The 12,873-nt window shown below is 38.9% G+C and overlaps 1 protein-coding gene across 1 annotated transcript in view; it reads right to left on the bottom strand.

The window, feature by feature from the left end:
* The window catches only part of eng (endoglin), a 40,885-nt gene that overhangs the window by 4,914 nt on the left and 23,098 nt on the right, over positions 1-12,873 (bottom strand). Inside the window, exons 4-11 of the mRNA XM_023283779.3 lie at positions 12,269-12,382; positions 8,011-8,188; positions 5,641-5,812; positions 5,422-5,524; positions 4,924-5,119; positions 4,405-4,556; positions 3,802-4,032; positions 3,538-3,604 (exon numbers count right to left, since the gene is read on the bottom strand). Coding sequence (XP_023139547.2) covers positions 3,538-3,604; positions 3,802-4,032; positions 4,405-4,556; positions 4,924-5,119; positions 5,422-5,524; positions 5,641-5,812; positions 8,011-8,188; positions 12,269-12,382 — 1,213 coding nt within the window. The remainder of the gene's footprint in view (positions 1-3,537; positions 3,605-3,801; positions 4,033-4,404; positions 4,557-4,923; positions 5,120-5,421; positions 5,525-5,640; positions 5,813-8,010; positions 8,189-12,268; positions 12,383-12,873) is intronic.

Genomic DNA, 12,873 nt, shown 5'->3' on the forward strand with positions numbered 1-12,873 from the left:
CATCAACAGACCATTTATCTTATATGCATATGTAAATACCTTCATGTACATGAGGAACAGTTTATGTGCTACATCACAATTATCCCACTTAGACATTATTACACAAACATCTGTTTAGGATTTTGAAAAAGATTTCATCCCAACTAACCCAGGGTTGTCTTTGCAGTATGTCCCAATTAAAATTATTCTATAGAGCTGCTGTTTAGGCACAGTCAAAAGCCTTTTTTCCATAGAATCCTCTGACCTTTATGTCAGATACCACAGTAACTAAAAGCGGGGTAAATTTATGAACTCCCAAAAGCGAATGAAAAGCTCTGTAATGTACGCTGCTATAATTCACCTGTCTGTGAACCCCTAGAGGTAAAATGTAACAAGTACAGCATACTTTAGCAAGATTTGTGCAGAGAATCTGATTTTTACATAAGTTAAATTTGCTCAGAAAAGACCCTGTGTCCTACCTGCTGAATTAAATAAAAATACCAACACCCTTAGAACTAGTGAAGAAGTAACTGTAGTCTGTGCAACTGATTTGTTTTATAGATGTACTATTTTTTAGCACCTTTCAGCAAGAACTATAAACTATCAAAATTATATCATCAACATAAAGTAGTATACTAATAGTACAATCATCTACTTTAACTACCAGCATAAAAAGACATTTGAAAAGTTCAATCATTTACACAAACAGAGAACTCTTCACAGAAAACTGCTAAGGAAGCCTATTAATTTGAACACAGGCAACAAACACTTGGTAAAAAGATTTAATGGCAACATAAAACTTTTCATAAACTCCTAGAAGTTAGCAATCTGTATATTGAAGGTCTCCATTTACTCAGTGAAATGCCTCCTGAAAAATCAATAAAACACACATATACTGCCCATATGTTCTACAAAAAAATATGATTTCTATTCATTATTATGTCATTACTTTTGCAATGTTCAACTTCAACCTAACAGAAATAAAAAAGTGAATATGTGCTCTGTCACTTGCTCCGTTGTAATGCAATGACACAAATTTAAATATACAATCAAGTTTGCCATTTGTGATGTTCTTCGGGGAAGCGCTGTGCTGGCTTGTCCCACACAATGTGCTCCGCGGCTAGGAAAACATTAATAGACAACATAAAACTGGGGGCCAGCGGCTATAAAAAAGTCACTTTCCCTAAAAGCAGCTGCGAAAGGGTAAGAGAACAGGCAAACACTAAAACTCACTCAAGCCTCTGACATAAAGTACTGTGGGACAAGCATACTGTACCAGCCTGGCAAGGCCGTCTCACAGTTATGCTTTAGTCATTTTGGTCCGGCAAGGCCAGGAATGGATTTCCTTGAGACGGACATCTTTCTACAAAGACTACACAATAGATCACCTTAAGCTCTTGCATCATCTGACTGCATAAATATGCCTCTGACTTTTGAGATGTTCTTAAATCCTTGAGAAACTTTCCACCAAACGCAGCTTTAAAATAATTTTGATTTATAACAAGGCTTCAAGTTTGAAAAGTTACAGCTGTGATGTCAACTTTGACTACTTCAGTGTGCTCTGTATTTGACTCCACTCGATATATTCCCAGACTTTTATCAAAATTTGGCCTTTGGAATAAAGAGTGTGACCCTGCGAGGTTGCATACGCACAACTTTGTGTGAAACCGTGTAAGTTGCATTTACTTCTCCCCTTTTGCTGCCTGTAGAGACCCTCCCACAAGTATCCAGAACATTTGGAAGAAACTAATCATCACCTTTGCATGAGATTCTCTCACCTGCCTCTGCGGCCTCCTGCCTGCTGATGGAACATGCTAAGCTACTAAGTGTTCACTTGGCTTCATACAGTACAGCTCTACTGCCCTTATGTGCATTAAATAATGAAAATAAAGAACAGAAGACAGGTTTTTTAGGTCAAACTTGTCACTATTCAAAACATCTTCCTCATTTAAACAATAGTTGTGTGCAGTGCAATTCCATATTTGAACTGAGATGAAATCCTTTCTAATATCAGAATATAGAAGATTTAAACTGAAATATAGCACACATGACTCCATAGGGTTTTAAAAATGTCTGAAATCAAAACTACAGTAAATACTGTCATGATGATATTAACAATAGAACATATTTCCTGATTTAAACATGAATCACAGTACTGAAACAGTGACATCTTGTGGTTGTTTGGATCGACTGCATTCCGAACAGCCAACCCAGTTTGTTGATCTAACAGTGAGGAACATTCCTTGACCCTGAATTGTTCAGAAACATCACAGTGACTTGAGCAGGTTTTTCTCTAGAGACTTTTTCTCTGCAATCAGTTGCTGTGTTCGTTTGTACAAGCGAGGCTCAGACAGCAAAGCTGAATAAACAGAAGCAGGAAGCAGAAGCTCCAGTGCAGGTGGAGAGGAGGAGAGAGACAGCAGGCCTGTGCTGTGAGTCCCTGTAGCCCTCAGTATGAAAACTAGCAAACAGGAAAGATTGATGAATGGGGCCCTCAGAACTGCCCAGTGAAGGTTTGCAACAGAATGCAGTCTGGTAGTCCTGCTGATATACAGTAACCCTTGTCTCCCTGACACTGGCTACTGAACTGAACCCTGTAAACAGACTGATCGAACCAGCATGTTGCTGTAAAACTAGGTCCACTCTTGTGTTTCACTCGATCCTGGTTTCTAATTTTGTAAGTCAAAGAGGAGGACAAACAGGACACAGGAAAGCATGGATGAGTAGTTCAGTCAGCTTCCCCACCACTGATATACCAACCTTTATCTTTCCTTCCTAGAAGGAAAGGCAGCATAAATGAAGCTTAAGGCATAAACAAATCCATTATCAGCATTACAAAGTTCCTCCATTTAATCACCATTTACTTCCTTGTGTCTTTTTTTGTTTTGCTCAAAAATGAAACAATCCCCTAGAAATTAATCATCACACGAAGACTATTCTTTCTTTTAAGAGGGAATCTTTCCTCGTTTGAGTCAACCGTGCTGATTGATCTGACAATAGCACAAGGCGCAGCGCCTGTGTTTGGACAGCAGCACAGTCAGTCAGACCCTTTGGAAACACAAAGGACTTCACCCCCCCGCCCTCCTCCTGCCCGGAGAGCCGCCACTTCTGATTGTGGCTACAAGGTCAGCCTGCAGACCTTCCTAAAGGACGAGGCCCTGCCCCGCAGCCCCTTGCTGGCATCACCGCATATCCTGAGTTCACTGCTATGACAACCGCCTGTGCAGCATTTGTTGTTGCACTGAAAGCAATAATAGGAGTGAAAATTATAGCAGCAAGCAACAACACTCTGACCACGCATCAGCCTGGCAATTAAGTCCTGAAGGCATAAGAGGTAATTTAAAAGTTTGTTTTTTTTTCTTCTGAGACTTCATAGAGTTTATTGTCAAACAATTGCATTTGAAACATCCTCTCAGAAAGGGTTTGTTATAAAATAAAAATTTTAAACTTAAGGCTACCATCGGGATATCTCTTGCCAAAATTTGACAAAGGGTCATTTTTAAGACTGGTGTCAAAAAAATGAACTGATCCACATTTTGGAGTTTAAATTGAACTCACTTGGTGGTTGCAGACATGGCTGAGTCACCTCCAGATTCCTCTTCACTCTTCCTCCATCTCCACATTTCTAGGGAAGAGGTCGAAGAGAACAGTTTGTCAAAACACCCTGAAGGTCAAAATGTCAAGTTCAGCAGGCAGCAAAGTTGTAAAGCAGGTTGCATTTTCTTTACACAGAGAGACCAAGCTGTCAAACATCTTCCAGCTGTAAAATTATTATAACATTATTATTCAAATGACATATCAAAATGGTTGATAAATTCCTACCTCACTGTAGCACAGTTTGACAGAGCATTCGAGGTCCCACGTGGTGGATGTCAGCTCCTGGAGCTGATCTAAAGAGAAGCTGAGTCGAGTGCTGTTGGGACAGGAATTTAAGGAGCAGGCCTCTGAAATGAAGGGCAGCTCTTTCACCACGGGGCAGGAGCCTTTAGAGCGCACAAAGCAGCTGATCACCTTGATAGTCAAGACAATACCCCCCAAAGTGTGGCCAGAAATCTACAGGGAACAGAGAAGAAATAAAATAAACTGTAAGGGAAGGGAAAAAGCAAACATCTATGCTATGAAAACAAAACAATGAAGTGATGCTGAACCAATATGATATATTTAACAATAAACCTTTCAACTGCAGTAGAACAGTCATATTGATCCAGCGTGATGCCAAAGCAGGCAACATAAGAAAAACATTGGATTTAATTTATTTTATTCAGCAAACAAAAGCTGAGCTGAAAAGTAATTTTATCGGATTGATGCAGCATGTATATATAGCATTTAAGTATTGCATATTATCTGTCCTATACTTCGTTATTGTTAAGAAAGAGTTGAGTTAGGGGACATTATATGCAAACCAAAGGGTCAATGGATTCATACCTCTGCATAAATTCTCTTGTCACTCTGAACCTTAGTGTTGGGGTCCAGGGGTGAACGGTAGTCTGGGGAGGTGTAGAGCTGCATCAGCAGGGGCATCTGATGAGGGGAATTAGTCGTAATGGGGTTGACAGTTTCTGGAGTTGCTTCTGTAACTGGAGGAGAAACCCTTATATTACAATCGATCAACAAAAAATAAGCTATTTGCAACAATTTATCTCTTTTAATGTACTTTCATGGATTTCTATTGAAATTCAGGCAGTTGAGCTACTGACAACATAAAAAAAAACCTGCAGAAGGTCATTCAAACTGCAGCATAGCACACTCTGTATGTGTTGCATGATGATTCACTTATTCCTATTAGGACTATTATTACAGCAGCCATTATCCTCTTGATGCCTTTTCTGGCTTTGTGTTACATGCATTATATGTAAATTATGGCATTTTGCAGTATCCAATCGACTGTCTTTGCAGAATATACCCCAAAGTAAAATGAAAAGGTTTCACTTTTGATTGCCTTACCTGCTGGATTGTCTTTTTTCCGAAGAACTAGTAGTATCATGGAATCCTCTGGTCTGATTTCAGTATAACTGGTGAAAGTAGTGACTTTAAAATGATCCAAAGCCTTCCTCTGCACATCCACTGCAATGTCACTTCTCAGTGTAACTGACGGAGGGATTCTGTGTGTGATGGCGGGCAGCAGGATGTCATTGTTAGACTGTAGAAAAAGGGGACAAATTCAAACAAAATCAGTAATAATTTAGTCTTGTGCAAGTACTAACTCAACAATAAGCCCAATTTCACAGGCAGAGGAAAGCTTGCTATGTGTACAAATTTATTTTGGATAATGGTATCTCTTGACCCATGTTGTGCATCAAAGGGTTCACTGAGCTGCATCATGTTGATGACAGCAGCGTAATTACATACAGTGGAGTCTTTGTTGTCTTAGTGAAACATATCCCACATAAGGTCAGTGCTTTATCTACTTCTCAAACTACTGGATTGTATTTGTAAGCTTACACCAAACTTTGTGTGTTGCGGGTTGAGAAAGGTCCACGTGGTGCCTTCAGGGCCCCTCAGGAACACACTGGTCTCCTTTGTGTCCACGCGCAGTGATACATTGCTGCAATAAGAACAACAAAATATCAGAAGAGAAATTTTGCCGACAGCGAGAGCCACACACACAAAAAGATAAAATAAAATAAAAAAAAGTTTTGGATTGTGAATATCAAGGTTTACCGAATGCTGGAACTCTCTGGGATGTTTATGATATGAAGACCAACTGCACCACTGGGGTTCTGTGTTTGCGGGGAGCAGGATTTGAACGAAGGTGCTGCTTCGATCACCATAAAGTGCTTCTCTGATGCGTCTTCCTTTTTGAGCACACAGTTCGGGGAGCCAGGTTTTTTTCCTGCAAAACCACAGACAGCCATTTTCCATCAGTTTTTATTCATTGCTTGGAAAACAAAGTATTACATTACCAGAAAAAATAGAAGTAATAAAATGCTTTATACATGCATAGTATGATAAAATAAAAACAACAATGGCTTCAAAATTTTGCAATTTGTTACAAATGCCTGACTGTTGCAGAGGAGTAGTGGCTCCAATAAGCAATAACTAATTACAATTAAAGCCTATTTTTTTACAGTTTAGTCTGTGAAAGTGGTGTTTGAATAGACTATCCTATTAAATGCGGCTGGTAACAGAACAAACATTTCAGTTTACAGTGTTTTAGTGGCCAACGCTGGGATACTGCAGCCCGGTTTGCAACAGAAAACCAAACTGTGGTCACAGAAACATCATTATCTTTCCTTTCCTGCTATGAAAGCTGCTCCAGGATCAGTCTAATGTGGCTGCACTGTGCTCAGCCTAACAATGGTAGATGGTGGTTTACAGGTGTAACTTGCTGGAATGTTCAAAAAGCTAAGCGCATCTTGAGCTCTGCACATTTTCAACGCTCTTGTGAGAAATGTAGGCGGATATCAGTTTATCACGGCATCATCACAACGGCAGGCGTATAAATTGAAAACATTAGAAAAAAATGCTACTCCCATAGTCCACTGTGATCAAGTTGAGTGTAAGCTGACCGCTGCTGTCACCTTTACATAGAGGATGGGTACGACATCACTCCAGGCCAGTAGCGGCTCATTGCTCAACGCATTTTTTTCTCACGAGCATGACACGAATTCCAAATCACACTGAGACATTCAAGGAACCTGAGGGACATGCACATATTTTCTACTCAGCTGCTCAGTAAGCCTTCAACTTGGCAACATGCTGTTGTGTGTCATTGCAAAGACTTTCCAAACGCCTACGACGAGGCCTACGCAAGTTCACCTAACACCCCGATACAGGCCAAGGGATACAACAAAACAGCGATGGAAAGTGTTCCACAGCTTGAGTAATTATCATGGCCTTGTGCACTATGAGTCAGTTAAAACAGTAGCTGCAACTAAAAATGGGTGGAAAAATGCTTTTTTTTTTTCCCTCACAGAATTTAAATAAGACATTTAAAACTCAACGGGGAAGTTGATCTGTCACCTATTGTACAACCCTGTAGTTGATAGTTGGGAATCAGAAAAAAAAGAGATTGAAACACGATTCCTTGAAAATAATGAAAAACACAAAAGACATAAAAGCAGCCGCCACTCTTTCAGCATCGTCACTCTTAATTTCTTTTTAAACCCGTGTCAGAGCTCTGCTTCAGCTCAGACTGCCTTGAGGAAGCTCTGGCAGGAAATAATTGCGCTTGTGCCGAGCATCCTGCTGCTACTGCTGATGGCAATAACATCCCATAATATTCTTAATGTCCAGACTTTACTCAGCCACGAATGTTCACTTTGAATCATAGTGTTTTTGTGGCTCCATCTTCAGCATCAGTGGCCATTTGTCTGTGGCTTCCCTCTCCAAATGTTCTGTCATATGGAATGACATATTGCCGGCACTGAAAACGTTCATCTGGGTTCCCGGCACTTTACCCAAGCTGAGGATTTTCTCTGACTACTTGAGACTTTACTGTATAGCACATGTCAGCGTACAGGTATTAAGTTTAAAACGCCAGTAGGAGCTGATTGATTGATGACATTCAGTAATAGAAATCCTGTCTGTGAAATTTTAAAACATAAAAATCAAAAAAGCTTTTCGCTGCGCTTCACCGCAGTACAGCGGCTTTTCTGTGATTTCATCAGGAAGGCCTTTTATGCACACTTTAGATAAGAAAAGGTTAAAGATTAACATTATCGAGAGAGCTCTGGAAACAGCACTGCATCCATCCTTGATTACTATACTGCACAACTCTGTCCTGAGTTATGTAAGCTAGAGCGGCCATCATTATTTGGTTCTTTCTGCACCAAACACACAGTTTTAGGCCAAACAAAGACGTAGATAACATATTCTAGATGAAAGCTATTGTGTTGAGATTGATATATTTCACTGAAGGAAAACTGCTGCAAAAACAGAATTCTGTAACAGTCTCCCATGCATCTTTGTTTCATATGTATTGCATGTTACCAAATCTTTTAATTAACCCCATAGAACGTGTCAAATACAAGGTGTTTAGAAGGAGAAATTACATTAAAATACATGTCAGGTCACACAAATAACTCTCACCTTGTGCTCCTGTCCATGTGACTGTTCTTAGATTTCGAATAGTAGTGAATGAAGTCACACCCCCAAACTTCTGCACTGCCCACTTCACCAGCTCTTCATCTTGAGTGGGGAAGTCTTGCCTGTGGACATTGTTGTGATGTTGATTCCCGTGTAGCGTAATTGTGGAGAAATTGTGTATCTGGAAAGTAGAGCCAAAACAATACAGATTAGTGTAATTACACACAACTTCCAGAGAGAAGTGGGAGTCAGAATCAGATCCTACAAGGCATGAGTTTGTTTGTTTGTTAGCTTGTGAAATGATCACAAAGATATGAGTGAGTCAGCTTTCTATGTATTTGTATTTTCCTCGCGTGTGCTTAAATTTTCGGTTTTCTCCTCAACATGTCTGCCCATCCCTCTCATTCTCCTCCACTACTTTTTCTTATCCTCCACCCAACTCTCCCCCTATTCTCTTAGCAGGGCCTTGTTAAAAAGCAATGTTTATTATGGTTAAGTGTCCACGAGCCCAGTTGCACAACCCTGTTGGAGCCAAGGTCTTTCCTTTGCTTCCTGAGTGGGGCCAGGAAATGGGACCTTTTTTAGCTTTGTGCGTCACCACAGTCGGCTGGAATCTGGCTCCATACAAGGTATAAATATATACATCCATCCCATCGACTAGACACTGCTGTTTCCTTGTCTGGGGCCAATGGGAAATAATGGAGTTTACATTAAGCTTTACATGAATAAAAAGGCAGAGGAATAGAGAGGCGGGAGGGTTAGATGTATGTAAAAATGTGCTTAATAAATAATACATTTTGGAAAAAAAAAGGAAACATGTGCTCCAGTTTTATCTTAGCTTCAATCTGTAATGTTTTTTTTTTAATCTATGCTGATTTGTTCCTCTCTCCTTCAGTGCTACAAAGGCTGAGGAGGGAAACAAAGTGCTGTGCAAGTACTGCACCTCTTCATATTGTAGCCACTTATGCCCACTGATGCTCAAGAACAGCTTGCTTCGCTAAAAGAGACAACACTTCACCGCAACAGTGAGATTTGAAAAAGAATATTTTTTAGAAAACTTGAATTTCTAGAAAACTAAAAATAACAATAATGAAAATGAGTTGAATATATTGGCTCACAGCATTGTATTTGTCCTGATGTGAACCCATAATAGTCGACCAAATGTTGTCTATGAGTTGAGTCTTAGTGGACTAAGTGGTGATATTTTGACAGGGAAACGGACAGGAAGGTAAAATGTAAACTTTGTAGGTAAATATGTGCGTAGTATTTTCCAGCCCATGGCTTTTCTTATCATTTGAATTAGTTAGTAGCCAAATGGTTGCCACTTATCATGGCCGTTTTCGCTAATGGTACACAGCCTAGATATGTAACATTAGGGAAAATGTATCTATTCATAAAATATTCAGAATCACTACCACTTTTGCTGGTGTCTGCAGCTAAATTGATCCATATGTGCATCAAATTTTGAATTTAAAGGCCCATTATGACAGTTTTGCATTTACACGTTATGTAATTTTCGTATTTTATAACCTTCTTTCTCAGCCCTGGGGTTCATTATCTGCTGCCCCCAGAAATTATATATTGAACTAATTACTTGAACTAGCGACTACTTTTTTTTTTACTCTGGAAATCTTTGGTCAGAGGAAGCCCTAGCTTCTTGTGGTTTGTTTTATAGCTTCTTGTTAACCACATTACTGCAACTACTACGCAGACTGATATTTGGACCAGGCTATAACTTTTATACATTGCACGGTGTTTCATCAGAGAGAGGTGAAAATGAAGAAAAGTGATAACCAGGGATTTCTGTAACTTAACCCAATAACAATTATCAAGGTTAAGTGTTGTTTTAACAAAACTCCTGTCCTTTTGCGTGACTGATTGTGTGTATATCGTTGTATCACAAAGCAAAGCAGAAAAAAAAATTGTAAGCAAAGTAAGCCCAAGGGAGTCATCAGGCGTTCTGCATGAATGTTTGATTGACGCAATATCAAAAATAGTATGAAGGGAAACGACAAAACCCAAAAGGAAGGCCATGACAGAAACCGGCAGACGGGAAAGACCACAAAAACAGGATAGGAAAAAAAAAATGGAAATAACAGACGTAATCACTTCAATGATTACAAAAGAATTTAACTCACTTTTGTGTTTGCGAAATCAGTTTGATATTCTGCAGGCTTCCACTCATAATCAGGGAACCTTACTTTTGAGAGAAAACAGAATCTCCTCCCACTTGGGATTACAGAAATTTCTGATTTCTGTCTTCTTTCCTATCAGTCACTGCAACAGTGATAGGTACAAATGTTTTTCTCCTCTTGTCACCTCATGGATAACCTTCCACAAAAGCTGATTTACTCAAAAATTCAAAACATATTAGATGTCTGTCACTATTAGACAGATATAACAATGCATGCAACTAACAAACTGCTAAAATTTAATGCTCCCAAGACAAATATGTCGCTGCCCCCATGTTTATTTTAAACAACTCTGAGTATTCAAGTCAGCTTTGGGAGGCCAACAAGAGTCACACTCTCAGTGACACAGAGTCAAGCTGTCAAGCTGGTGACGTATTTTCCTAGATAATGAACAGATGCTGATTCTCTTACGCTGCAATCTGCAGTAAAACACTGTTATTCCCCGATGATACAGCTCATCCCACAAAAACATCCTGCAGTCACAGGCAACGTTGTCGAGGCTCACAACAGGACATGATACAGGATGTGGTGCGACACTGCTGTCAGCATATCACTAACTGTTGTTATTCCTGTAAATGTTTCATCACTGTCACTGGTCAGCCGTGATTTCATTTCATCTATTCATTTTTTTGTTTTCTTGGGTATTTTTTCAGATGTTGTCTATGTGTGCAAAGACGTGACAGCCAAAACTGTTAACATTGTTCACGTAGATCAAGGATTTTAAAATACACAAAGACAAATAACAGGAGAGGACAAACAGTTAACCTTACGTTATATAAAAGACTCCATTTTATTATTATTATTTAAAATGTTGCTCTTTGGCATCACTGGCAAACCTTAATTTTTTCTAAAATAAAACTTTTTTGCATATGATTCAAGGTTGCAATTGCTTTAAATCAGATGACACAATGTTTACTGTGATTCTTTTGAATCTCAATTCATACTCTGTCATAGCATGAACTAACAGGTTAAAAAACTGTATTCATCAGCCTGACGGAACACTAAATACTCCAGTAATTTATATAAAAACATTTGAAAGCAAAATATGTAATATGAAGCTGACTCAATGGTGCAACAAAACAGCACATTTTTGCTTTGGAAATTCGGAGTAGTGATGAGTTTATGTAAGATTTGTATTAAAAGAGACAAGATCTTTAATACCAGGAGATGAATAAAGGTTTAAAAATTGGTTTAATCCAAATTGTAGTAACTTTCCAAGAGGGTTTGAGTCCTTGACCAAACTGAAATTCTTTTCATTTAGAAATGATTTGTTTAATCACTGACATATTTGGACATAAAAGTTCAGATTTACGTAACATCGTTTATTTGAACATTTTGGTCCTGATTATTAACTTTAATTTTTACTTTTTTCAAATTAACTGCAGCAACATTTTTGTCCTCATAACAGCATTATACCTCAATTAAAACAAGCAGCTGAATAAAACCTCCGTGGCCTTCCTGAGGGTCAGTTCACAGATATAATCTGAGAACGGTGTATAAAAGTCAGAATCTCCAATTTCATTGGAACATTAATTTTACAGCCAATGCCATCAGCCCCTCTCATTACTGGCCACTCTAAAACATCTCTTACCAATTTTATAGAGTAGATAGTAAAAAAAACTAAAACATAAACTGCCTCTTGCAGAGAAGCCATTGGGGAATAGCCACAGAAAATCAACACGGTTCACTGTTTGTCTCTGAACAGGCCCAGAGAGCTGCACAGCTGTGTCAGTTTGACTGTGTGTAAAACAGCTGGCGCTAAACAGGAGCTAAGTGCATCTGGAGAAATCTGAAAATTATACAATTCTGGGAAACTAACTACTTATACTGGTGCTCTCCAAGCTCAATAGTTTGTCTAATATTACATAAATAGACTGTTTAACAACCTCTTACGGCACTAGCAAGTTGAGAAATGTAGTCAAGAGTGTATATGGAAGCATAAAACAGAAACAAATGAGCTGAAGTTAGCTTTTTATATGCTTTGCACACATCTACCCATTATGCACGTAGAAAACCAGGTGGGAGCACAGCCTGAAAGTCTATACAGAAAAAACAGAGACATCACTTACATAAATGTGAACTTCGGCGTTGAGGTTGTGCAGACCGTAAACCATGTCTGCTGATGTGAGGATAAGGTTCATTGGTTTTGCATTGGTCATCTCGAGAGAGAACATTTTGCCATTCTAGGAGGAAAACAAAAAAACAGAAAGGTTACTCATAATGCTGCCTAACATTAGAATAAAAATGCTAAATACCAATTCAGGTACTTTTAAAGATATATTTACTCCAAAGTCTACATTTACATATTCATGCTGTCCATTATTCAAGTGCAAATTCAGCTCTGCTTCAGCAAGTTCACAACTTCTGTCTGAAAGTCAAAGAGTTTGTGATAGTGTCGAAGACAGTCTGGAGAGGATGTGAATCTCCAGGTGGAACTTTGGGACTGATTAAGAGGACAAAGCAATCAAGTGTTATAAATATTCACTCACACTGTAAAGCCATATGGGAGCTACGGTGCCGTCTATAATAAGCTTTCTGGTAAGTGTACCGTACTGAGTCTACGCTGTGGAAAACAAACAAAGCAGTAAAATATTTAAAAAAGGAAAAAAAATCAAACAATGCATCTGGCTGCTATTGCATTATTTTTCACTGCGTTATCATGTAGCACAGTGTG

This window comes from Amphiprion ocellaris, chromosome 17 (assembly GCF_022539595.1).
Source record: "Amphiprion ocellaris isolate individual 3 ecotype Okinawa chromosome 17, ASM2253959v1, whole genome shotgun sequence".
In the NCBI taxonomy this organism is placed as follows: domain Eukaryota; kingdom Metazoa; phylum Chordata; class Actinopteri; family Pomacentridae; genus Amphiprion; species Amphiprion ocellaris.